This window comes from Schistocerca serialis, chromosome 5 (assembly GCF_023864345.2).
Source record: "Schistocerca serialis cubense isolate TAMUIC-IGC-003099 chromosome 5, iqSchSeri2.2, whole genome shotgun sequence".
NCBI lineage: Eukaryota > Metazoa > Arthropoda > Insecta > Orthoptera > Acrididae > Schistocerca > Schistocerca serialis.
The window spans coordinates 349801268-349825318 of NC_064642.1; the positions used below are offsets into that span (position 1 = coordinate 349801268).

The window sequence follows — 24051 nt, forward strand, 5'->3', positions numbered from 1 at the left end:
CATATCGATGATATGTAGTTGAATGGTTCGTACGCTGACACTGGTTGACGGCCCAGCTTTGAAATCCGCAGCAATTTGAGGAAGGGTTGCACTTCTGTCACCTTGAGCGGTTCTCTTCAGTCGTCGTTGGCCCCGTTCTTGCAAGATCTTTCTCAGGCCGCAGCGACGTCGAAGGTTTGGTGTTTTACCGTATTCGTGATAGTCACGGTCCACTTGTGAAATAGTCATACGGGAAAATCCCTACTTCATCGCTACGTCGGAGATGCAGTGTCCCATCGCTCGTGCGCCGACTATAACACCGCGTTCAAACGCACTTAACTCTTGATAATGTGCCATTGTAACAGCAGTAACCCATCTAACAACTGCGCCAGACACTTGTTGTCTTATATACGCGTTCACGACCGCAGCGCCATATTCTGCCTGTTTACATATCTCTGTATTTGAATACGCAGTTTCTTTGGCGCTTCGGTGTAAATAGGGTTGCAGTGAGCTTGTCAAGCAAAGCAGTGGAATAATGTAGAGGAAGTATGTTTTGTAACAAGTGTCTACTGTGGATAATTAGCTTTCTTATCCGAGAAGGAGCTGTGAGTAGCATTTGCGATGCACCATGAATTCCTTCGTCTTTCATTCTAGCACACACACTCGAAACCAAATATCATTTATCTTTCATTATTTAAAAACAAAGGTTTTCCAAGAAAAGTCTTTCATTCTACAGTCTAGTTAGTTGCCAAAGTTGGTGATAATATGGTGTGGGGGCAACATACGTCGTGGGGAGGAGGGAGGGGTGGGGAAAGGCGGCAATACTAGCTAGTGTCTAACCGCACTCAAGGGTCTAAGAAAGATTGGCAACCACTGTTCCAGGAGCTCCTCAACTGGCCTTACGTCACTGATTGCAACCCGTTCCAGTCTTCCCACCAAGGAAAAAACAATCCCTGGCAATGCCGGAAATGGAGCTATAGTCCTCCGATTGGCTCTGTGACCATTCAGGAGAAAGAGTTACGGGCATATACAGAATAGAAAAACCAGGAAGAACGGCTACAAAGTGTGTACACGACGGTCGTCATTACAAACCCGCTACAGATTCTTTTTTTTTCCAGCAAGCAACAGCGGACCACAACAATTTCGAGCGGAAGGCCACTCAGCGGCGGGACCTTACGGGCCGCTACCGCAAAGTCGCGCCGGCCCGTTCCGCGCGGGCAGCCACTGACAGAAATTACCGATCGCCGGGCGCCGCATCCGCAGCCACAGGTAGCAGGCAGCGCGTGCCCCGTTTTTTGTTTCCGCGCATCGCCGCCGCGGAGCAGCGGGCAGCGAGAGGCGCGCGACTGGGGCTCTGCCCTCCCCACCGCAGTGCCGCTCGGGCCTCCGCCGCGGACGGACGTTCGCTCGATCGCTGAATCACGTACCTACCTCCCTCGACTTCCGACCGCTGGCTGCCGCGATCGCGAGAGCTCGTGTGATATCTTCCATTGCCCAAAGAACGGATGAAGATTTGTCTCTTTCCGCAGGAACGCTGCTGTCGGTGATTCTTCGACAATGTGTGGATAACGTAGTGACCTGAACTATATAGTGTTGAATGACAATGGCGTCGCCGTGGATGTTCTCGCTATTGTTGGTTCTCCAGACGGCGTCCGTGTGCGTTGCCAGCCAGTGGGACGGAGTGTCGTGGTTCTTCGATTCCTGTGAGTAGACCACGTTCAAGGTTATTGCCTTAATCGTAAGGCCCTGCCCTACCTTTAGACTGAGCAGGCCCAGATCTAAGAGGGGGAGGGGGCAAACCGGGGTATCTGTCCCGGACGGCATTTTCGGGATTCGCCAAATTCATATTCTTGAAGGAAAAAAACTTGTTTCAGAAAGCGCCTAGCATCCAGCGCATGTTGGTATATCGAGTATTCATATGATTTTGAAACGCATCCCAGTTGGTTTTTGAACGCATTCTAAGTTGATTTCTGAATGAATCATAAGTTGATTTTTGAATGTGTCCATAGTGTACGTGATGTCTCTGACAGGGGAATCCCCGTCGTATCTAGAAATAAAATATTTCCTGCAGGCAAATTAGGACGGGGGTGTATGTGCTGAGTCGAATGAATGAATCATAAGTTGATTTTTGAATGTGCCCATAGTGTACGTGATGTCTCTGACAGGGGAATCCCCGTCGTATCTAGAAATAAAACACTTTCCTGCAGGCAAATTAGGACGGGGGTGTATGTGCTGAGTCGAATAAACCTGAACGGGTGAAAGCCAATTGCTGTTTGTTTATGTGGTTGATTGTGTGTACGAATGATCAGCGTTGTTATAATTATTAGGGAAATCTGTAGATTCAAATTACCAGAATGGAAATAGACGACTAACAGGAATGACAGATAAGAAAGATTACATGTTATCTTCTCGGTGTATCCAGGAAGAAAGAAAATAATTTGCCAGATCGCTGCACTAGCAGTAGCACAGTCCCCGCTTCAAGTTCTATTCTCGGAATAGCGTGGAAAACGTAATAACACCTAACCGGATAATAAACGCGGGATAACTGTACCTGCGATCCTGGCATTTGGTGAAGTTAAGTGGAGGACAAGTTTTGATAATGGCAGGAATAGGTACAGAATTAGTGATGACAAGATCGTTTGTTAGAACGAAGAAGGAGAAAAAACAGGGACATCACAATTATAATGACGATTCCAAATTTATGTAAAAATATCGTACTATTAGTTTTCGATCTCACGCTTGAGAAACTGGAGCGTATGAATGAAATGTGAAACTATTTCCCAATACAAAACTTTCTGCTTGTAGTAGGCCTAATAGGCATTTGATTGGTACTTCGTAAATTACGCTCTGTCGCGTTATTTATGTAAACGAGGTACGTAAAATCACCATTTGTCCAAAACTGTCTCGCTTATTTGGCGTGTGCTGCAGTACTGGATAGGCCCGTCCCGTTTTATCTAGCAGTCTGTGACAAAATAGACGTAATCACATCGACAAACCACACCAGTTACTATCCGTATTAACAGCTTTTTCAGTGTTAGACGACATTCTGATTTTTCATGTAGCAAAACGTTTGACGTGATAGATTCTTTCGCAGGAAGAAAAGCACACCATATAAAGCTGTAGCAAGAGTAGAGATGAAAAAAATGCTGGGACCTAAGGATTGAAGAAATGTGTACTATCTTGCTTGTCTCTTGTCTTTACTAGTTTTGTGTTACCTATATTTAATTTTGCGTCACACAAAAGAGAAAGTTATTAGCTAACAGGCAATAAAGAGTGCAAATTTTCTGAAGAGGTCTTATTCTCCTGGTCACAACTAATCCCACCCAGTACTGATTGTGAGCTTTTTTAAGGGGGTAGGATGTCAAATCTGCCGACTGGGATAAGGAGAAGCGCCACAGGATATTTTAATTTCCACTGTCCTTGAATATAGATGTGATGTAAGCATACACCTTTCAATTCCACAGAACGAAATACAATGAAGTGCGATACAAGAATGCTGTGTGAAGAGGCGTGGCACTGCACTCTGGCACACTTAAGACCGAATAACATTTCTTACATTTCCTCGAACATATATGTTTTATATATCATACCCTTCAGAAAGCTGAGCGCTATAAAATGAACATATTTTTGAAATATCGACTTTTTTTTAATTTTTGACTTCCTATCGCAAACACTGCAGGGGGGCACCACTATCAAATTTTTGCCCCGATTCGGAAATATAGTAGACCCGGGGCTGTGACTCAGCATCAATCAAAGTATTATTAATTAATTAAAGTACGGTTATGTAGTAAATCAAACGAAACTTGTGATCGCACTGAGGATTTCTTGGCATGGAGTAAGTAGCGTTTTATTTCGTATGGAAAGTGATAAAATGTCGTGTGGCTAGGGCCTCCCGTCGGGTAGACCGTTCACCTGGTGCAAGTCTTTCGAGTTGACGCCACTTCGGCGACCTGCGCGTCGATGGGGATGAAATGATGATGATTAGGACAACACAACACCCAGTCCCTGAGCGGAGAAAATCTCCGATCCAGCCGGGAATCGAACCCGGGACCTTAGGATTGACATTCTGTCACGCTGACTGCTCAGCTACCGGGGCCGGACGTATGGAAAGTTATTAACCGATATAGAGGTTACTAACACAGACATGCTCCAGAGAAGTGTGTTAGGACGGTTGCTGTTCATGTTATATGCAGATTATAGTTTTTCTCAGGAGGAACGGTCAATATTCAGCGACATGAAAGGAACGATCATTCGAAGCAAAAAAGTACAGTAAACATGGTCTCTGAAATGCACACCTTAAGATCTATGAGCACTTCTTCATTTTAGATGCAGTAAAACAAATCTCTTCTACTGCAGGCTCTTTGCTTTCCATATTTTGACAGGAAGTAGTAAGAACCAAAACAAGAAAAAAATGTCCGGTAAGCAATGGCTTTAAAATGCACTCGTAATAGCTGTAAACTCTTGTTTAGTAGAAGAGATGTTTCACAATTGCAAAGATGAACAAGTACTCATAGCTCTTAAGGTATGCACTTTAGAGCCCATGTTTACTGGACATTATTTCCTTGTATTGGTGCGTACTGCCCATACTACCACCTCTCAAAATATGGAAAGCAAAGAGCTCCTCGTAAAAAGATATTTGTTTCACAATACTGAAAATGAAAAAGTGCTCTTAGCTCTTAAGGTATGTATTATGCGTTTTATAGCCCATGTTTACCAGTAGTTTTTGCTCTGAATAATCGTTCTTGTCACATCCATGAATTTTGACTATTCCTTCTGGGACACCCTGTATCAGAGACGTAACAGACAGTATTAATAGCATCGGCAGATTTTTCGCGGTTGATGCGGTTTTCTATAATGAAATACTATCTGAAAAACGCTGCATATACAGTCAGTCAGAGGCGACAAAATTCAAAACTTGTCAATTAAAACCCATACGGTGAGTTTAAACACGTTTCGTGTCCCAAGAACTAAATTTGTGAAGAAGTACGCAAAACCTATTGTATTTCAAAACACTGATACTTGTCTACTTAGTATTTTCAGTAAATTACCTGCAAAGCAAGCATACATCAATAGTATACGCAAAGTATATCTTTTTCTGTTACTAATACGAATGTGGGTGCCATCTTCTTAAGTCAACAATGTGAACTCACAACCTCAAATGATTAAGTCCACAGTAATCAGCGATTATTGAAATAAAGCTAGAAAACGTTAACAAAAATGATTTATACACACTTCAGTAACTTTAAATTGAAACTGAAAATTCAAAATCGGAAATAGGAAAAAAAGGAACGATTTAGCATATCCAACAAAAATGCCACATTAATACCCTTGCCAAGTGGAGAAACAGGGAATAAACTTTAGAGGCTTATTCAACTTTAATTTCATCTATAACACTTCGTTTGCTTATACAACTCCTCATCTGCTCTCGTTAATGGATGTATTGCATTACCTTCATTATTTCTATTTTTTAGTGTCGATTGGCATGACTGAAGTTGTTCTGAAGGCTACGCTTTTACGGGTCAGTTATGTAAAATGTAACCCAGATGAATGTGGGAAATCTTCCGGTTGAACCAAATTTTAGCACCGTAGGATTGCGTCACTCTGGTGTGTCACATTACTATGCAGCACGCCAAATGGAGTGCAGAATTAGTAGCTCTGTGACTGCATGTGGTGGTGTGATACACTCATAGACTTTCAGAAGATCTCAATCCTGGAGAGCACATTTTTTCGACCTTGAAATTTCGCACTTTTTCCCTCTCTTCTAGCGCAGAAAATTGTATTTTCTTTTTCGACTGATGTGTTTGGGTATAATAAAGTACAGATATACAGGGTGTTACAAAAAGGTACGGCCAAACTTTCAGGAAACATTCCTCACACACAAATAAAGAAAAGATGTTATGTGGACATGTGTCCGGAAACGCTCAATTTCCATGTTAGAGCTCATTTTAGTTTCGTCAGTATGTACTGTACTTCCTCGATTCACCGCCAGTTGGCCCAATTGAAGGAAGGTAATATTGACTTAGGTGCTTGTGTTGACATGGGACTCATTGCTCTACAGTACTAGCATCAAGCACATCAGTACGTAGCATCAACAGGTTAGTGTTTATTACGAACGTGGTTTTGCAGTCAGTGCAATGTTTACAAATGCGGAGTTGGCAGATGCCCATTTGATGTATGGATTAGCACGGGGCAATAGCCGTGGCGCGGTACGTTTGTATCGAGACAGATTTCCAGAACGAAGGTGTCCCGACAGGAAGACGTTCGAAGCAATTTATCGGCGTCTTAGGGAGCACGGAACATTCCAGCCTATGACTCGCGACTGGGGAAGACCTAGAACGACGAGGACACCTGCAATGGACGAGGCAATTCTTCGTGCAGTTGACGATAACCCTAATGTCAGCGTCAGAGAAGTTGCTGCTGTACAAGGTAACGTTGACCACGTCACTGTATGGGGAGTGCTACGGGAGAACCAATTGTTTCCGTACCATGTACAGCGTGTGCAGGCACTGTCAGCAGCTGATTGGCCTCCACGGGTACACTTCTGCGAATGGTCCATCCAACAATGTGTCAATCCTCATTTCAGTGCAAATGTTCTCTTTACGGATGAGGCTTCATTCCAACGTGATCAAATTGTAAATTTTTACAATCAACATGTGTGGGCTGACGAGAATTCGCACGCAGTTGTGCAATCACGTCATCAACACAGATTTTCTGTGAACGTTTGGGCAGGCATTGTTGGTGATGTCTTGATTGGGCCCCATGTTCTTCCACTTACGCTCAACGGAGCACGTTATCATGATTTCATACGGGATACTCAACCTGTGCTGCTAGAACATGTGCCTTTACAAGTACGACACAACATGTGGTTCATGCACGATGGAGCTCCTGCACATTTCAGTCGAAGTGTTCGTACGCTTCTCAACAACAGATTCGGTGACCGACGGATTGGTAGAGGCGGACCAATTCCATGGCCTCCACGCTCACCTGACCTCAACCCTCTTGGCTTTCATCTATGGGGCATTTGAAAGCTCTTGTCTACGCAACCTCGGTACCAAATGTAGAGACTCTTCGTGCTCGTATTGTGGACGGCTGTGATACAATACGCCATTCTCCAGGGCTGCATCAGCGCATCAGGGATTCCATGCGACGGAGGGTGGATGCATGTACCGTCGCTAACGGAGGACATTTTGAACGTTTCCTGTAACATAGTGTTTGAAGTCACGCTGGTACGTTTTGTTGCTGTGTGTTTTCATTCCATGATTAATGTGATTTGAAGAGAAGTAATAAAATGAGCTCTAACACGGAAAGTAAGCGTTTCCGGACACATGTCCACATAACATATTTTCTTTCTTTGTGTGTGAGGAATGTTTCCTGAAAGTTTGGCCGTACCTTTTTGTAACACCCTGTATACACAATGTAGCATAGCTTCCTAGTATTTAGCTCTCTCGTGTAAAACTGAATGCAAAATCAGCGAACTAGCACGGGATTTTTCTTTTCCACAGATTAATAGTGAACTACTGTCGTGGTGCAGCTGTACATCAAGCGCAGGGGGCGTCCTTATGGCAGTTGGGGACAGATTACTGGCATGCATTCTGCCACCATGTTAATTTTTTGGCAATTGGCGCCAACGTTTTAGAGCAGCTCATGTCTGCAGTATGCTAAGATCGAAGACATTATTACCGCACGGTTCTGTAAAGGTTCGTTCTCGGCGCCGAAACCTCAGCCGCATAACTCCCAGTGATCTCAGTGACAACTAACAAAACCCAAGATGCAAAGTAACGCTAAAGCTGCTGGATTTCTCGGTCGCGGTCGCCAGCGTTAAATCTACAGTTTAGTAGAATTGCAGACGATGATTGCTTCAAATTCTATAGAATTCTGTAATGAACAGAAAGCCTGTACCCAGATTCCAGGGGGGGCAGATGCCCCCTTTTGCCCCCCGCCTCCTTCTGGGTGTCCATGGGAGCAATGGGAAGTACACTCCGAAATGCGCTTCGTACTAGCTTGTAGAAATTTAGATGTACATCTAGTTCTAACTCAGCGCATTAGGTCAATGCCAGTATGCAAGGACAGAGGACACTAGGGTGTATAGTAACCCCAGAAAATAACTGCTCTTCCTTTTTCTATTTCTTTCATTCAACTGGTCGACAGAAGAGCGTTCTTGAAACTGTTGTGAGTTTTCGTGAAATTATTGCTTGTTTGGAGCATGTAAAACAATTATTAATACGAAAGTATCATTCGAACCTTTTTGGGAGCGTAAGGAGTCTAATAAACGATAAGTAGTACTTCCACCTTCCTGCCCAACCCCAATTACTTTTTTCGTAGTTTGTATACGAGGACGGTGATTATATAGTAAAACAAGTCAACGTTTGTATTGATGACAGCTTTACGTGTATTTTTAATGTAAATAATATCCACCCAAATAGTCGAGAAGGTATGTCTATTACTTAATACAGCTTTACTATACATACGTTGCAATTCTAACTGTCAGAATGAAACTTGCGTTAATTATGGTTTGAACATAGACATCGGTTTACGCTACACATCGAACTTTATGTCGTATTCATATTCGTTGGCTTCGTCAATTCAAACCCCAGTGTCTCCTTCCAACCTCCAACAATGCTGCAGGTCAGCGTGTCACCAAGACCAAAACAAACATCCACAGCAAGCTTCAGAGGGCATCGTAAGGAAGATTCGGCACCATCTCAGAATAGCGCGATAAAGTATCTATATGACTTCTAAGTTTTCGGCACGTTAAGGAAAAGCGTCTTCGATCAGACTTGAAACAAACTTTCTTCACACATTGTTGAAGTGTACAGACAGTTGCTTCCTTTGCGCGTCATCCGATGACAGAACAGGATGGCCTCTTGTCTTTCGCTGTGAGATGTAAATGTGGATACTGAAAGAATGTCTAACAAACACAATGTCAAACGTTTCTTAGAGAGACCTAGATATTGGAAGAGTGTCTGACAAACACAATGCCGAAGGCTCCTTGGAGATACCTATGGTCGAATCTGACACGATTTATTTACAGAAGAGTGGAAAAGCAGGTAGGAGCGAACTTGAGGAAGATCAGTTTCTGTTTCGTAGAAACAGGAATACTCGAGGATGTACTGACCACACGACTTATCTTAGAACATACGCTGAAGAAAGGCAAACACACATTTATAGCATTTGTAGACCCAGAGAAAGCTTTTGACAGCGTTGACTGGAATACTCTTTGAAATTCGAAAGGTAGCAAGGATAAAACACAGGCAGCAAAAGGTTATTAACAACTTGTACAGAAATCAGACAGCAGATACAAGAGTTGAAGAACGTGAAAGGGAAGTAGTGGTTGAGAGGGGAGTGAGACAGGCTTGTAATCTATCCTCGATTTTATTCAGTCTGTACACTGAGCAAGCTCGGAAGAAAAGCAACGAGAAATTTTGGCAATTGAATTAAAGTTCACGAAGAAGAAATAAATACTTCACAGTATGCCGATGACCTTGTAACTGTGGCAGAGATGGCGTTTGATTTGGAGCAGTAGTTGTACGGAATATGAGTAGGCAGCGCCTTGAAAAGAGATTACAACATGAACATCAAATCATGGGTAATGGAATGTAATTAAATCAAGCGATGTTGAGAGACCTATAAGGGGCAGTCAAATAAAAGCGAGATAAATGCAAAACAGTAACTGTTCATTATTTTAGAAGTAATCGCCGTAACTGTTAATACAGTCATCCCACTATTTGACCAGGCGGTCGCTGCCTTCATGGAAAGAAGTTTCCGGTCCTCTACGGAACCATCATTGTACTCAGGCGTGCACCTCTTCTTCCAAAGCAAATGGGCGGCCAGGAATGTCTGGGCGAATCCACATATTGCCGAGGTTGTTCCGACTACGCTGCAGAAGTTTTGTCGGGAAGCCCTTACACATCCTCCGTACAGTGCCGATCTCTTCCCACGCGATTCCCATATTTTTGAAGTCCTGAAGAAAGATAGCCGTGGCTGTCGATTTGCTTCGGAAGAAGGCGTGCAGGCCCGGGTACAATCATGTTTCCACAGGCAATCGCAAACATTTTTCCTTGGAAGCACTGACTGTCTTGTATCACACTGGGGTAAAGGTATTAATACACTACTGGCCAATTAAGTTGCTACACCACGAAGTTGACGTGCTACAGACGCGAAGAAGATGCTGTAATATGCAAATGATTAGCTTTTCAGAGCATTCACACAAGGTTGGCGCCGGTGGTGACACCTACAACGTGCTGACATGAGGAACGTTTCCAACCGATTTCTCATACGCAAACAGCACTTGACCGGCGTTGCCTGGTGAAACGTTGTTGTGATGCCTCGTGTAAGGAGGAAAAATGCGTACCATCACGTTTCCGACTTTGATAAAGGTTGGATTGTAGCCTATTGCGATTGCGGTTTATCGTATCGCGACATTGTTGCTCGCGTCGGTCGAGATCCAATGACTGTTAGCAGAATATGGAACCGGTGGGTTCGGGAGGGTAATACGGAATGCCGTGCTGAATCCCAACGGCCTCGTGTCACTAGCAGTCGAAATGACAGGCATCTTATCTGCATGTCTGTAACGTATCGGAACCGCGCGACTGCTACGGTCGCAGGTTCGAATCCTACCTCGGGCATGGATGTGTGTGATGTCCTTAGGTTAGTTAGGTTTAAGTAGTTCTAAGTTCTAGGGGACTGATGACCACAGATGTTAAGTCCCATAGTACTCAGAGCCATTTGAACCATTTTTTGTAACGTATCGTGCAGCCACGTCTCGATCCCTGAGTCAAGTGATGGGGACGTTTGCAAGACAACAACCATCTGCACGAACAGTTCGAAGACGTTTGCAGCAGCATGGACTATCAGCTCCGAGACCATGGCTGTCGTTACCCTTGACGCTGAATCACTGACAGGAGTGCCTGCGATGGTGTACTCAACGACGAACCTGGGTGCACGAATGGAAAAACGTCATTTTTTCGGATGAATCCAGGTTCTGTTTACAGCATCATGACAGTCGCATCCGTGTTTGGCGACATCTCAGTGAACGCACGTTGGAAGCGTGTATTCGTCATCGCCATACTGGCGTATCACCCGGCATAATGGTATGGGGTGCCACTGGTTACACGTCTCGGTCACCTCTTGTTCGCATTGACGGCACTTTGAACAGTGGACGTTACATTTCAGATGCGTTACGACCCGTGGCTCTACCCTTCATTCGATCCCTGCGAAACCCTACATTTCAGCAGGATAATTCACGACCGCATGTTGCAGGTCCTGTACGGGCCTTTCTGGATACAGAAAATGTTCAGTCACTACTCTTGATGAACTATGGTATCGTGTTGAAGCTGCATGGGCAGCTGTACCTATACAAGCCATCCAAGCTCTGTCTGCCTCAATGCCCAGGCGTATGAAGGCCATTATTACGGCCAGAGGTGGTAGTTGTGGGTACTGATTTCTCAGCATCTATGCACCCAAATTGCGTGAAAATATAATCACATGTCAGTTCTAGCATAACATATTTGTCCAGATTATCATCTGCATTTCTTCTTGGTGTAGCAATTTTAATGGCCAGTAGTGTATGAACGAGAACCTAATACATTTTTAAAGCTGAGACTTCCTGGCAGATTATAACTGTGTGCCGGACCGAGCTCAAACTTGGGATCTTTGCCTTTCGCGGGCAAGTGCTTGGGTAACTCAGCAGGTAGAGCACTTGCCCGCGAAAGGCAAAGGTCCCGAGTTCGAGTCTCGGTCCGGCACACAGTTTTAGTCTGCCGGGAAGTTTCATATCAGCGCACACTCCGCTGCAAAGTGAAAATCTCATTCTGGATTCTTAAAGCTTTCTTTACTTTTATTTCTCTGTGATGAAATATTTTTAAGTTTTCTTTATTTTCTTGATCCATATGCGGCATATGCACTGAGGTGTCAAAAGTCATGGGATACCTCCTAATATCGCGTCAGACCTCCTTTCGGCCTGCGTGGTGCAGCAGCTCGACGTGGCATGGACTGAACAAGTCGTTGGAAGTCCCCTGCAGGAACACAGAGCCATGCTGCCTCTAATGGCTCTGAGCACTATGGGACTTAACATCTGAGGTCATCAGTCTCCTAGAACTTAGAACTACTTAAACCTAACTAACCTAAGCACATCACACACATCCGAGCCCGAGGCAGGATTCGAACCTGCGACCGTAGCGGTCGCGCAGTTCCAGACTGAAGCGCCTAGAACCGCTCGGCCATCATGCTGCCTCTACAGGCGTCCATAATTGCAGAAGTGCTGACGGTGCAGGATTATGTGCACGAACTGATCTGTCGATTATGTCACATAAATGTTCGATGGGATTCCTGTCGCTCGATCTGAATGGCCAAATCTTTCGCTCGAATTGTCCAGAATGTTCTTCAAACCAATCTCGAACAATTGTGGTGCCTGCACTGTAGTATAGTTACAGTGAGTCGCTCCTTCTGTTAGGTATTCAAATGATCCCCAGCTCAAGGGCTATCCAAAACATTTGACCCTACCTTTCTATCACGAATAGAACCGAGGTAGGAGCCTCGGGAAAAAAACTTCTTTTTATGCGCAGGGTTTTGGGATATACTGGTAGCGCATGCTTACCTACTGGTTTCTGAGAACATGTCCCAACAGCCGTCAACTCAGTGCGACCATGCAGCCAAATCTGAACACCTCATCACGTATTATATAGACTGATATCGATATCTGTAATCATGCACGATACGTCACATAATGTAAGGCGAATTTAAAACACATGCCAATGCTTGAGACAAGACTCCAACCTGAAAAGTCCAATTTATTCGTTCCATCTGTCATTCTGTTTTACAATTTGGCGTTGGCAATAGCGGCGGTAGACGTCGCCTTAGCTATTGGCGAGTGATTCCATTGGGGCTCATCACATGTCGTGCACTCAGCAGTGACATTTATTGGTCGAATTCCCTGCAGTCGAGAACGAGAATCTGAAGTGCTTCATCCTCGAGAAGCGTAATATATTTCAGTATTGGCTGTCTTCGACTGCGTCAAGCACGCGGTGACGGGATTTGCCTGCGTGGGACAGGCCTTTCTGGCAGCTGACCGTTTGTCACTGAAGAACTGGCACTTGGAGTGTGTCGGCGGTCCGGAGTGCTATGCAAATGCAAATAAATCGCCCGCTCATAATCGGGGACCGTTGCCCGATGCGATCATAATGGCGGCGCCCGGCACTTTATGGTGATTACCCTGTCCCACGTGCCCACGCCAAACTGCCCCCTTTCTATCTCTGACGCGCCGCCTACGGGCAAACAAAACGGCAAGCGCGGATTTTTTCGCAGTCTTGCAGATCGTATTCCGCGGTTTCCTGCGGGATTTACCGAGCGAAGCAATTACTGTGGAGACGCAAGCGACTACATTTAAACACAGCAAGCACTATTCACGTCACCTCCGAAGGTATTTCTTACCACGATTATACTCAGATATTCGCGGAAGAAACGATGGGAAAGAACTGAACATCTGTTGACTCTACTCTTTCTTGCCACTAAACCCGCTATCTCCGAATCCTTACAGAACTGAACTCCCACATATAAAGCAGCTTCAAACTTCCAACACAGTTCGTTTTAATTCCGTGGATATTTGTACAACCGATATTGCGAACTATTTACATTTTTCTGAGAAGCTGGTTTTCTCCTAAATTATGTGTCGCAAAATGACATAATTGTGTAGGTATGCCGCGCGGAAATAGCCGAGTGGTCTAGGGCGCTGCAGACATGGACTGTGCGGCTGGTCCCGGCGGAGGTTCGAGTCCTCCCTCGGGCATGGGTGTGTGTGTTTGTCCTTGTCCTTAGGATAATTTAGGTTAAGTAGTGTGTAAGCTTAGGGACTGATGACCTTAGCAGTTAAGTCCCATAAGATTTCACACACTTTTTTTGTTTTATATAGGTATATTCAGTGGTGTATGTGGGTACTGTCTGCAAAATGGGTAGCGAATAGAGATAATACTGAAACAAATCATAGACTGAAACGACATGCTTGATGCTGAAGCTTTACTGCGTGAATAACATTTAGTAGGCGATAAAATGTTTTCGTATTATTATCCTTTTGGAGGGCTTTAAGAGAAAAAAGTTTAGAAATGTTTGAAGTTATATTTAAAGTTCGCTGGAAGTCGCTAACTGCTCTCATTCTGAAACATTGGATAATTTGCGCGCAGTGAGTTGCCCTGCGTCAAGACACTGCATAGTTTCTGCCGTTAATACTTGACATGTGTTAAACCTGTAACGTAAAATTACACCTGTTAACGAGTAGATTCCAGCAGTATTTTAAATTTTTAATATCGGTCAAAAATTACATTAAATCAAAATTTTGCTGCCTTACAAGCCTTTAGAAAGGCAAACCTGCAATTCTGAGTGGGCGACTGTTTGAGCCACAAAATTTCGGAGTATGTTCAGGGATATTTTCAGAGTATTTTGTTATGAGAGTCTCGTGGTCTGCGGCGGCTCGTTACAAAATAATGATGTAGTTGTGATTTATTCATTTTGTCACCCCAGTTAGCTTTCTTTGTGGCAGAATACCTTCGCAACAGAGGAAAAGTCTGTAATATGAAAATACGAAACACAGAGTAGTGCAGCAAGCCTCAAACAGATGCAAAAGGTGTGTAATGGAGTTGCGTTGATGGGAAAACACCTCAGCATAGTGTCGTTGAACTCCGCTTCCGTGCCATTCTGTTAACAAACAACTAATTCAGCTGCAGTAAAGTGGGCTTTCCTGTTGTCAACAACAACTACCCCAAGTTAATGTAACAAATATTTCGAAAAATGACACACTTTACATACCGCCGACATTTGCATTGTTATGCAGATATTTTCGGTGCAATACTAATACAAAGATAAATGAGGACAATGAATCAAACGAAATGCAATTACTCTGTGACAAGCCACCGGAAATCCCGGGTCTCTTATGCCAAAATACTCAGAAAATGCTTCTGAACAACCTCTGAAATTTTGTCGGTAGAGTTCTGGTTCACCATGTAGATTAGATTAGAATAGTACTTCTTCCATAGATCATGAATACGACACTTCGTAATGATGTGGAACGTGTCAGGTTAATAAAAGGTGTCTATACAAGATATTACATGTCACAATATATTAAATGACAATTTTTTTTTGGGGGGGGGGGGGGGGGGAAATTGGGGAAATTACCCACTTACTATATCCAAAAATTCATTTAATGAGTAGAAGGAGTTGCTATTCAGAAATTCTTTTAATTTCCTTTTAAGTGCTATATGGCTATCTGTCAGAATTTTGATGCTATTAGGTAAGTGACCAAAGACTTTTGTGGCAGCATGATTTACCCCCTTCGGAGCCAAAGTTAGATTTAACATTGAGTAGTGAAGGTCATCCTTTCTCCTAGTGTCGTAGCCATGTACACCGCTATTACTTTTGAATTCGTTCGGATTGTTAATAACAAATTTCATAAGTGAGGCTAAAGTGAAGATCCCTAACTCTTGAAGTAAGTGTCTGCAGGATGATCTTGGATGAGCTCCAGCAATTATTCTGATTACACGCTTTTGTGCAATGAACACTCTTTTACTCAATGATGAGTTACCCCAGAATACGATGCCATACGAAAGCAGAGAATGAAAATAGGCGTGGTAAGCAAATTTACTGAGATGTATATCGCCAAACTATGCAATGACCCTAATAGCATAAGTAGCTGAACTCAAACGTTTCAGCAGATCTTCAGTGTGTTTTTTCCAGTTCAACCCCTCATCAATGCATACACCTAGAAATTTTTAATATTCTACTGTAGCTACCGATTTCTGATCGAAGTCTATATTTATTAATGGTGTCATTCCATTTATTGTGTGGAACTGTGTATGCTGTGTCCTGTCAAAGTTTAATAAGAGCCCATTTGCAGAGAACCACTTAATGATTTTTTGAAAAACATCGTTTACAATTTCATCAGTCAATTCTTGTCTGTTGGGTGTGATAGCCATACTTGTGGCATCGGCAGAAAGTACCAGCTTTGCATCTTCGTGAATATAGAATGGCAATCATTAATATATATTAAGAACAGCAGAGGACCCAAAACCGAACCTTGCGGAACCCCATTCTTAATTGTTCCCCAGTTAGAGAAATCACCAGTTTTTTGCATATTATGTGAACTGCTTATTTCAAATTTCAGCATTCTTCCAGTTAGGTATGATTTAAACCATTTGAGCGCTGTCTCATTCATACCACAGTACCTGAGCTTATCTACAAGTATTCGATGATTTACACAGTCAAAAATCTTCGAGAGACCACAAATAATCCAAACGGGTGACTTCCGGTTACTCGGAGCATTTAATACACTACTGGCCATTAAAATTGCTACACCACGAAGATGACGTGCTACAGACGCGAAATTTAACTGACAGGAAGAACATGCTGTGATATGCAAATGATTAGCTTTTCAGAGCATTCACATAAGGTTGGCGCCGGTGGCAACACCGACAACGTGCTGACATTGGGAAAGTTTCCAACCGATTTCTCATACAGAAACAGCAGTTGACCGGCGTTGCCTGGTGAAACGTTGTTGTGATGCCTCGTGTAAGGAGGAAAAATGCGTACCATCACGTTTCCGACTTTTATAAAGCTCGGATTGTAGCCCATCGCGATTGCGGTTTATCGTATCGCGACATTGCTGTTCGCGTTGGTCGAGATCCAATGACTGTTAGCAGAATATGGAATCGGTGGGCTCAGGAGAGTAATACGGAACGCCGTGCTGGATCCCAACGGCCTCGTACCACTCGCAGTCGAGATGAGAGGCATCTCATCCGCATAGCTGTAACGGATCATGCAGCCACGTCTCGATCCCTGAGTCAACAGATGCGGACGTTTGCAAGACAGGAGCGCCTGCGATGGTGTACTCAACGACGAACGTGGGTGCACGCATTTTTTCGGATGAATCCAGGTTCTGTTTACAGCATCATGATGGTCGCATCCGTGTTTGGGGACATCGCAGTGAACGCACATTGGAAGCGTGAATTCGTCATTGCCATACTGGCGTATCACGCGGCGTAATGGTATGGGGTGCCATTGATTACACGTCTCGGTCACCTCTTGTTCACATTGACGGCTCTTTGGACGTTACACTTCAGATGCGTTACGACACGTGGCTCTACCCATCATTGGATCCCTGCGAAACCCTACATTTCAGCAGAATAATGCACGACCGCGTGTTGCACGTCCTGTCCGGGCCTTTCTGGATACAGAAAATGTTCGACTGCTGCCCTGGCCAGCACATTCTCCAGATCTCTCACCAAATGAAAACGTCTGGTCAATGGTGGCCGAGCAACTGGCTCGTCACAACACGCCAGTCACTACTCCTGATGAACTGTGGTATCCTGGTGAAGCTGCATGGGCAGCTGTACCTGTACACGCCATCCAAGCTCTGTTTGACTCAATGCCCAGGCGTATGAAGGCCGTTATTACGGCCAGAGGTGGTTGCTCTGGGTACTGATTTCTCAGGATCTATGCACCCAAATTACGTGACAATGTAATCACATGTCAGTTCTAGTATAACATATTTGTCCAATGAATACCCGTTTATCATCTGCACTTCTTCTTAGTGTAGTAATTTTAATGGCCAGTAGTGTATTTCATTAGTGAATCGCCACGGCCCGTAACGGGGCGCCTTGGCACTTTTTCGATTTCAGTTACGTTAGCGCTGCAAAATTTTCGGATTAGATAGTTTAGTTCGAAGTTTTGTGTGTGTGTGTGTGTGTGTGAGAGTACTGTAACTTCTACCTCTGCCAAAACGTGTAGCACGTGGAAATTTGTGTACCATCATGCTTCGGTTTCCACGTTGAACCGCTGGAAAAGGAAATAGCAGAGAAATACGTAATTTCTGTAATGTTACGAAACATGTTATTCCGTCGTCGAGCGCTTTCACTTCAGAAGGACTTCACGTAAATGCTTTTGGTGGTAGGGGAGACAGAGTAGTGCATATCCCGCTGCCATCTGTCCATACGCGTCTCGAGTGCCGGAGAGGTGCGGACGGGTAGCGCGCAGGCGACGCGACATGGGGCCACGCGCCGGTGCCGCGACCCCAGCACAGCCGGCTACAGATGCCGCCGCCGCCGCCTCCCACGGCCGCATACAGATTGTTTGCTTTAGATTAGCCGCGCTCGCCCACACCGATTGACGCTGGCGGTTCGTCCGGCAGGCCGGCTCGCTTCGGCGGCGGACTCCCGGTACCAGCTGTGTCCACACGCTGCTTCTGGTCTCGATAAAAGAGTGCGAGAGATTCTGTGTGGAGCGAATTTCTTGGACTGGCATGAGTTAGAGGAGCTGTTGAGCTGCTTTACGTCTGTAAAGAGGGAACTTCGAACCGGTTAGCGGTTGGAGAACCGTAGTCGATGTTCTTGGAAAGCCTACAATTGTGTCAGTGATGGTTTATCCATACGTATTATAAAAATGGACCACTTAGAGTCTGGGAAGAAGCACTGTGTGAGTAAGGACCACCTACCTTCCAAAGTGGAGGGTGAATATGAATGTCGTGTGACTAGCGCCTCCCGTCGGGTAGAGTCTTCGGTGGGTGCAAGTCTTTCGATCGGACGCCACTTCGGCGACTTGTGCGTCGATGGGGATGAAATGATGATGATTAGGACAACACAACACCCAGTCCCTGAGCGTAGAAAATCTCCGACCCAGCCGGGAATCGAAACCGGGCCCTTAGGGTTGACACACTATCGCGCTGACCACTCAGCTACCGAGGGCGGACAAAGTGGAGGGTATGAGTGTGAACCCTCTGCCGGGCACTTGCAGAGTATCCATGTAGATGAAAAAGAAGCGTAGTTGACGACGATCAAATAACCGGACAATATTCGTCCAGTATTTACAATGAAAGCATTTAGTGATTTGCAACAAACTTTACACATAATTTCAAACCTTTACGAGGCATTTTCTCGCTCATCGCCCCATCTTCTCCCCCCTCCCCTCTCCCCTCCCCCCTACACACAAAATGACAGGAAAAATTTCTGTCGCTTACTACATTTTTACTGCTCATGCAGTAAAACTGCCACACTATGCATGTCGTTTTAATTTATTACTTCTATACTACTGACTCGATTCGCAAGGCATTTCGCAGAAGGTGTCTACATACAGGATTTGACGTATGTGTAAAATTATGTCACTGACTAATAGTTCAGGAGACATAAACATTTAGCTCCGTGAAAACGAAATTGCAGGGCCAAGTTCGCTAGAGGTACAGATGCACTATGTATACAAATATGTTACTTACATATCACTTTCTGTATGGTAAGAAGTACTGTGTTGGGGGGGGGGGGGGGGGAGGTAAGAACTAGAAACTTCCAACTGGAGTGGGGTGTGACAGCGGTGATACAAAAGTAGAGAGGAAGAGATGGACACACAGAGAAAAGGAAGAGGAGATGGACAGAGACAGTGGCAGGAGGAGATGGACGGAGAAAGGAAAGAGGAGCAGATGGGAATACATAGGGGGAGGAGGGGATGGACAGAGAGAGGGGGGGGGGGGAGTAGATCGGCAGAGTGAGGGCGAAATAGGAGATGGACTAATATAACAGGAATAAATACAAACGTGGGCAAAGCCAAATACTCATCTAGTCACTCTGCCAGTTACATTCTTTCATACATGGTACAACGTGTTTAGAGCACTTCTTTCTAATTTTCGAGCACTGCGAGACAAACGCACATGCCGCATTTGCCGACGACTTAGTCCTGTTGTCCAAATCTACGGAAGAACTAAGGCAGACGAGCGAAAGGGTGGAGGAAGCAGCGAGCAAGATCGGTCCGTTGGTGAATGAATAAAATACAGAATAACTGGTGAAGACCAGTATCCATTCAAAGACCGCTCCACCCACTGGTGGGCGAAACTTTAGTAGGGAGAGGGGGGGGGGGGCGATCTTTGCAAAAAAACTTGTCGTGTGAGGCAGAGATCAACGCGAGAATCTAAGCCGGAAATCGATCGTACTGCAGTTTGTCTACTTGTTTTTCTTTTCTTTTTCAGATTTAGCAGTCCGTCAATTAACTCTAGCTGTACAAACACTGTTCCAAGCAGCCGGCCGTCGTGGCGGAGCGGTTCTAAGAGCTTCAGTCTGGAACCGCAAGACCCCTACGGTCGCAGGTTCGAATCCTGCATCGGGCATGGATGTGTGTGATGTCGTTAGGTTAGTTAGGTTTAAGTAGTTCTAAGTTCTAGGGGACTGATGACCTCGGATGTTAAGTCCCATACTGCTCAGAGCCATTTGAACTGTTCCAACCCGTAGGGCAGTATGGTTGCGAAACTGGGAGTGTCCGGAAAAAGGACTTAATCTTCCGGATTTCGAGCGGAAAATCTTTAGGAAGATCTGTGGTCTTGTACAGCATGACATCACTGAAGAATGTTGCATCGTGCATACTTCTGTCCTTTGTGAGATTCAGAAGACCCCAAATGTCGTAGGACTGATGAAAAACTAACGGCTTGTGCAGGCAAGTTGCATGGACCAACATCGATGGCCTTTAAAGTCCATGGTGTTGACTCCACGCTAAACAAGACCACTAGGGAGACCAAAGAAAAGGTGGAGAGGTGGAATCCATGACAACTTGCTGCAGACTGGCGTAGAGGGTAATTTCCGGCAAAGAGTAGGAAATAGGAATCAGTGAAAGAGGAGCCGCTGAGCTCGATCACTTAAATACTGCCTACACCATCGAATACTACACATTATTCATCACAAGCAAAACGGTCCACGTTTCAGCAGTTATTGCCTTCCGGACTCAACAGTACAGGAACTTTTCTTCTAGTATCAACCAATGCTACCTCCTATAGGTAAAGACCTTTTTTAAAGCATCCTTTGTAAGGGGTCTCATTAGTGCTATGGACATGCCAACTGTTTTATTTTTTTCCCCTGTTATTGCTGTTGCTCATTTACTGACGCCGAAGTAGTAAAGTAAAACTGGTCCTAGTACTGGACCCTGAGGAACGGCGCCGTTCAGTTTCTCACCTCTGCGGGTCGTGCTGCGTGTCGGTCGGTCCATTCCGCTGGCAGAGAGGAGCGTTGTTTAACGGCACAGCCCATCAGCAGAGCCACGCCCCTCCGGCGCTACCTGGGCGCTAATTTCGCGCCGCTGCCGCCACCGCCACAGGGTCAGCGGGTTAACAACCGGCCGGCGGCGAACCGGCCGTGGGCGGCGCGCTGCCTCATTAGGCGCAACTACATTCGCGGCCGGTCCGTGCCACACGACCGTATGCCGAGGCCACACGCGACACACTCTCTCCAAACACTCATCAGCGAATCAAACAGCGTCCTGCACTGAGGTGACAAGTCATGGGGTACCTCTTAACATCGTGTCGGTCCTTTTCCCCAGCGCAGTGCAGCAGTTCGACTTGGCATGGACTCAACAAGTCTTCGGAGGCCCCTGCATAAATATTGAGCTACGCTGCCTCTATACCCGCCTATAGTTGCGAAAGTATTGTCTGTGTAGTATTTTGTTCACCAACTGACTTCTCAATTATGTCCCATAAATGTTCGATGGGATTCACCTCGGGCGATCCGAGTGGCCAAATCACTCGCTCGAATGTGTTCTCCATGTTGTTCTCAATGCAGAGACGTCTACAGACACAGGGGAGTGTTATGGGACCATTGCTTTTCACAATATATATAAATGACCTAGTAGATAGTGTCGGAAGTTCCATGTGGCTTTTCGCGGATGATGCTGTAGTACACAGAGAAGTTGCAGCATTAGAAAATTGCAGCGAAATGCAGGTAGATCTGCAGCGGATAGGCACTTGGTGCAGGGAGTGGCAACTGACCCTTAACATAGACAAATGTAATGTATTGCGAATACGTAGACAGAAGGATCCTTTATTGTATGATTATATGATAGCGGAACAAACACTGGTAGCAGTTACTTCTGTAAAATATCTGGGAGTATGCGTACGGAACGATTTGAAGTGGAATGATCATATAAAATTAATTGTTGGTAATGCGGGTACCAGGTTGAGATTCATTGGGAGAGTCCTTAGAAAATGTAGTCCATCAACAAAGGAGGTGGCTTACAAAACACTCGTTCGACCTACACTTGAGTATTGCTCATCAGTGTGGGATCCGTACCAGGTCGGGTTGACGGATGAGATAGAGAAGATCCAAAGAAGAACGGCGCGTTTCGTCACAGGGTTATTAGGTAAGCGTGATAGCGTTACGGAGATGTTTAGCAAACTCAAGTGGCAGACTCTGCAAGGGAGGCGCTCTGAATCGCGGTGTAGCTTGCTGTCCAGGTTTCGAGAGGGTGCGTTTCTGGATGAGGTATCGAATATATTGCTTCCCCCTACTTATACCTCCCGAGGAGATCACGAATGTAAAATTAGAGAGATTCGAGCGCGCACGGAGGCTTTCCGGCAGTCGTTCTTCCCGCGAACCATGCGCGACTGGAACAGGAAAGGGAGCTAATGACAGTGGCACGTAAAGTGCCCTCCGCCGCACACCGTTGGATGGCTTGCGGAGTATAGATGTAGATGTAGATGTAGAACTGTCCAGAATGTTCTTCAAACCAATCGCGAAGACTTGTGGCCCGGTTACATGACGCTTTGTCATCCATAAAAATTCCATGGTTGTTTGCGAACATGATGTCCATGAATGACTGCAAAAAGGGCTTCAAGTAGCCGAACATAGACATTTCCAGTCGATGACCGGTTCAGGTCCAGCGGAGGATCCAGTCCATTCCATGTAAACACAGCCCACACCACTATGGATCCACCACCACCTTGCACAATGCCTTGTTGAGAACCTGGTCCACGGCATCGTGGTTTCTGCGCCACACTCGAACCCTAGCATCAGCTCTTACCATCTCAAGCCGGCCTCATCTGATCAGGCCAGGATTTTCAAGTGGTCTAGGTTCCAACCGATGTGGTCACTGGCGCAGGAGAGGCGCTGCAGTCGATGTCATGCCGACTTTTCTTGGAACGCATATGTAGCGTCTGTCACTGGAGTTTGTTGAGCATCTCCGTAATGCTCTCCCGCGAACTAAACTACTCTCTTCATCGTATCTTCTCTGTCTTTTGTATTCATCCAAGAAGAAGACATGGTTAGGGTCCCAGACTAATGATCAGTATTCAAGAATGGGTCGTACAATTTTTTTACAAAGCCACATTGAAACTTTCTAAGCTTTTGCTTGTTAATTGGAATCTGTATGTGTGTGTGTGTGTGTGTGTGTGTGTGTGTGTGTGTGTGTGTGTGTGTGTGTCAAAATCTCTCGCTAGCAGTCTGAAAACGCATGCGTTATAACCCGACTACATATTCTGATACAGAATAGTTTAGCTGCCCTCCTTTAAACACGAACATATCTGTGCAAATTACTTTTTGTATGTATGATATCAATTACTGCATCTGACAATCTGTAAATGAAGTTGAATATGAAGAGTAGTCATCAGTAATATTCATAATGGCTTTCTCATGAAACGATCACATGCAATGACTAATTGTTACGTATTGAAACTGTGCCCTGGAACGAAACGGAGCTACTGAATTTGTTTGAAACTTTCTCTCAAAAGGTTCGTTTAGCCCCTACAATTGTTTCTTACCTTACAACGGATAGCTTAGCTCTGCTCTGTCTGCATACTGTGAGAATATGAAGTGCTGAACCGCATGACCTAAAATAAATCACTGCGTGGTACATTGCCTTGTCTTCTTTTACTTTAAGCTGCTTTCATAAATTAAACTTTTGTCATCTTTATTTAAAATGCAGCTCACTGTCCACCAATATTGGAAGGCCTGACAGTGAAAATTTAACCAGATTTATTTTTCATTTAACAGTAAGTATCAGCTTCAGTGAAATATTTGTAAATGAATAAAACTTTATTTTGAAATTAAATGGAATCCTTTAAATGAGACACAAGTAACTCGTACTAGCATGAGCTATGACGTTTCCTCAATGTTGTCATACATCATAAGTTACTTTTACGTACAGTATTTAAATTCACTCTTTGCTTTGCTGATTAAGTACTTTAAACTAACAATGGAGGCAGGAAGCTATTACAATAACGAATACGTGACTGATTAATTCATCTTGGATACCAGAACGTAGATATTGTTAAACATAATGAAATCATTACGC

General features: G+C 44.8%; 1 protein-coding gene across 2 annotated transcripts in view; it reads left to right on the forward strand.

The window, feature by feature from the left end:
* Nucleotides 1-24051, forward strand: part of LOC126481697 (laminin subunit gamma-1) — a 1171409-nt gene that overhangs the window by 831401 nt on the left and 315957 nt on the right. The window contains exon 1 of one of the 2 annotated variants that reach the window (XM_050105646.1): nt 1413-1682. The exons of the other annotated variant lie outside the window; for it this stretch is intronic. Coding sequence (XP_049961603.1) covers nt 1577-1682 — 106 coding nt within the window. The 5' untranslated portion in view covers nt 1413-1576. Of the gene's footprint in view, nt 1-1412; nt 1683-24051 lie in introns of those variants that run through there. 2 annotated transcript variants of the gene reach the window in all.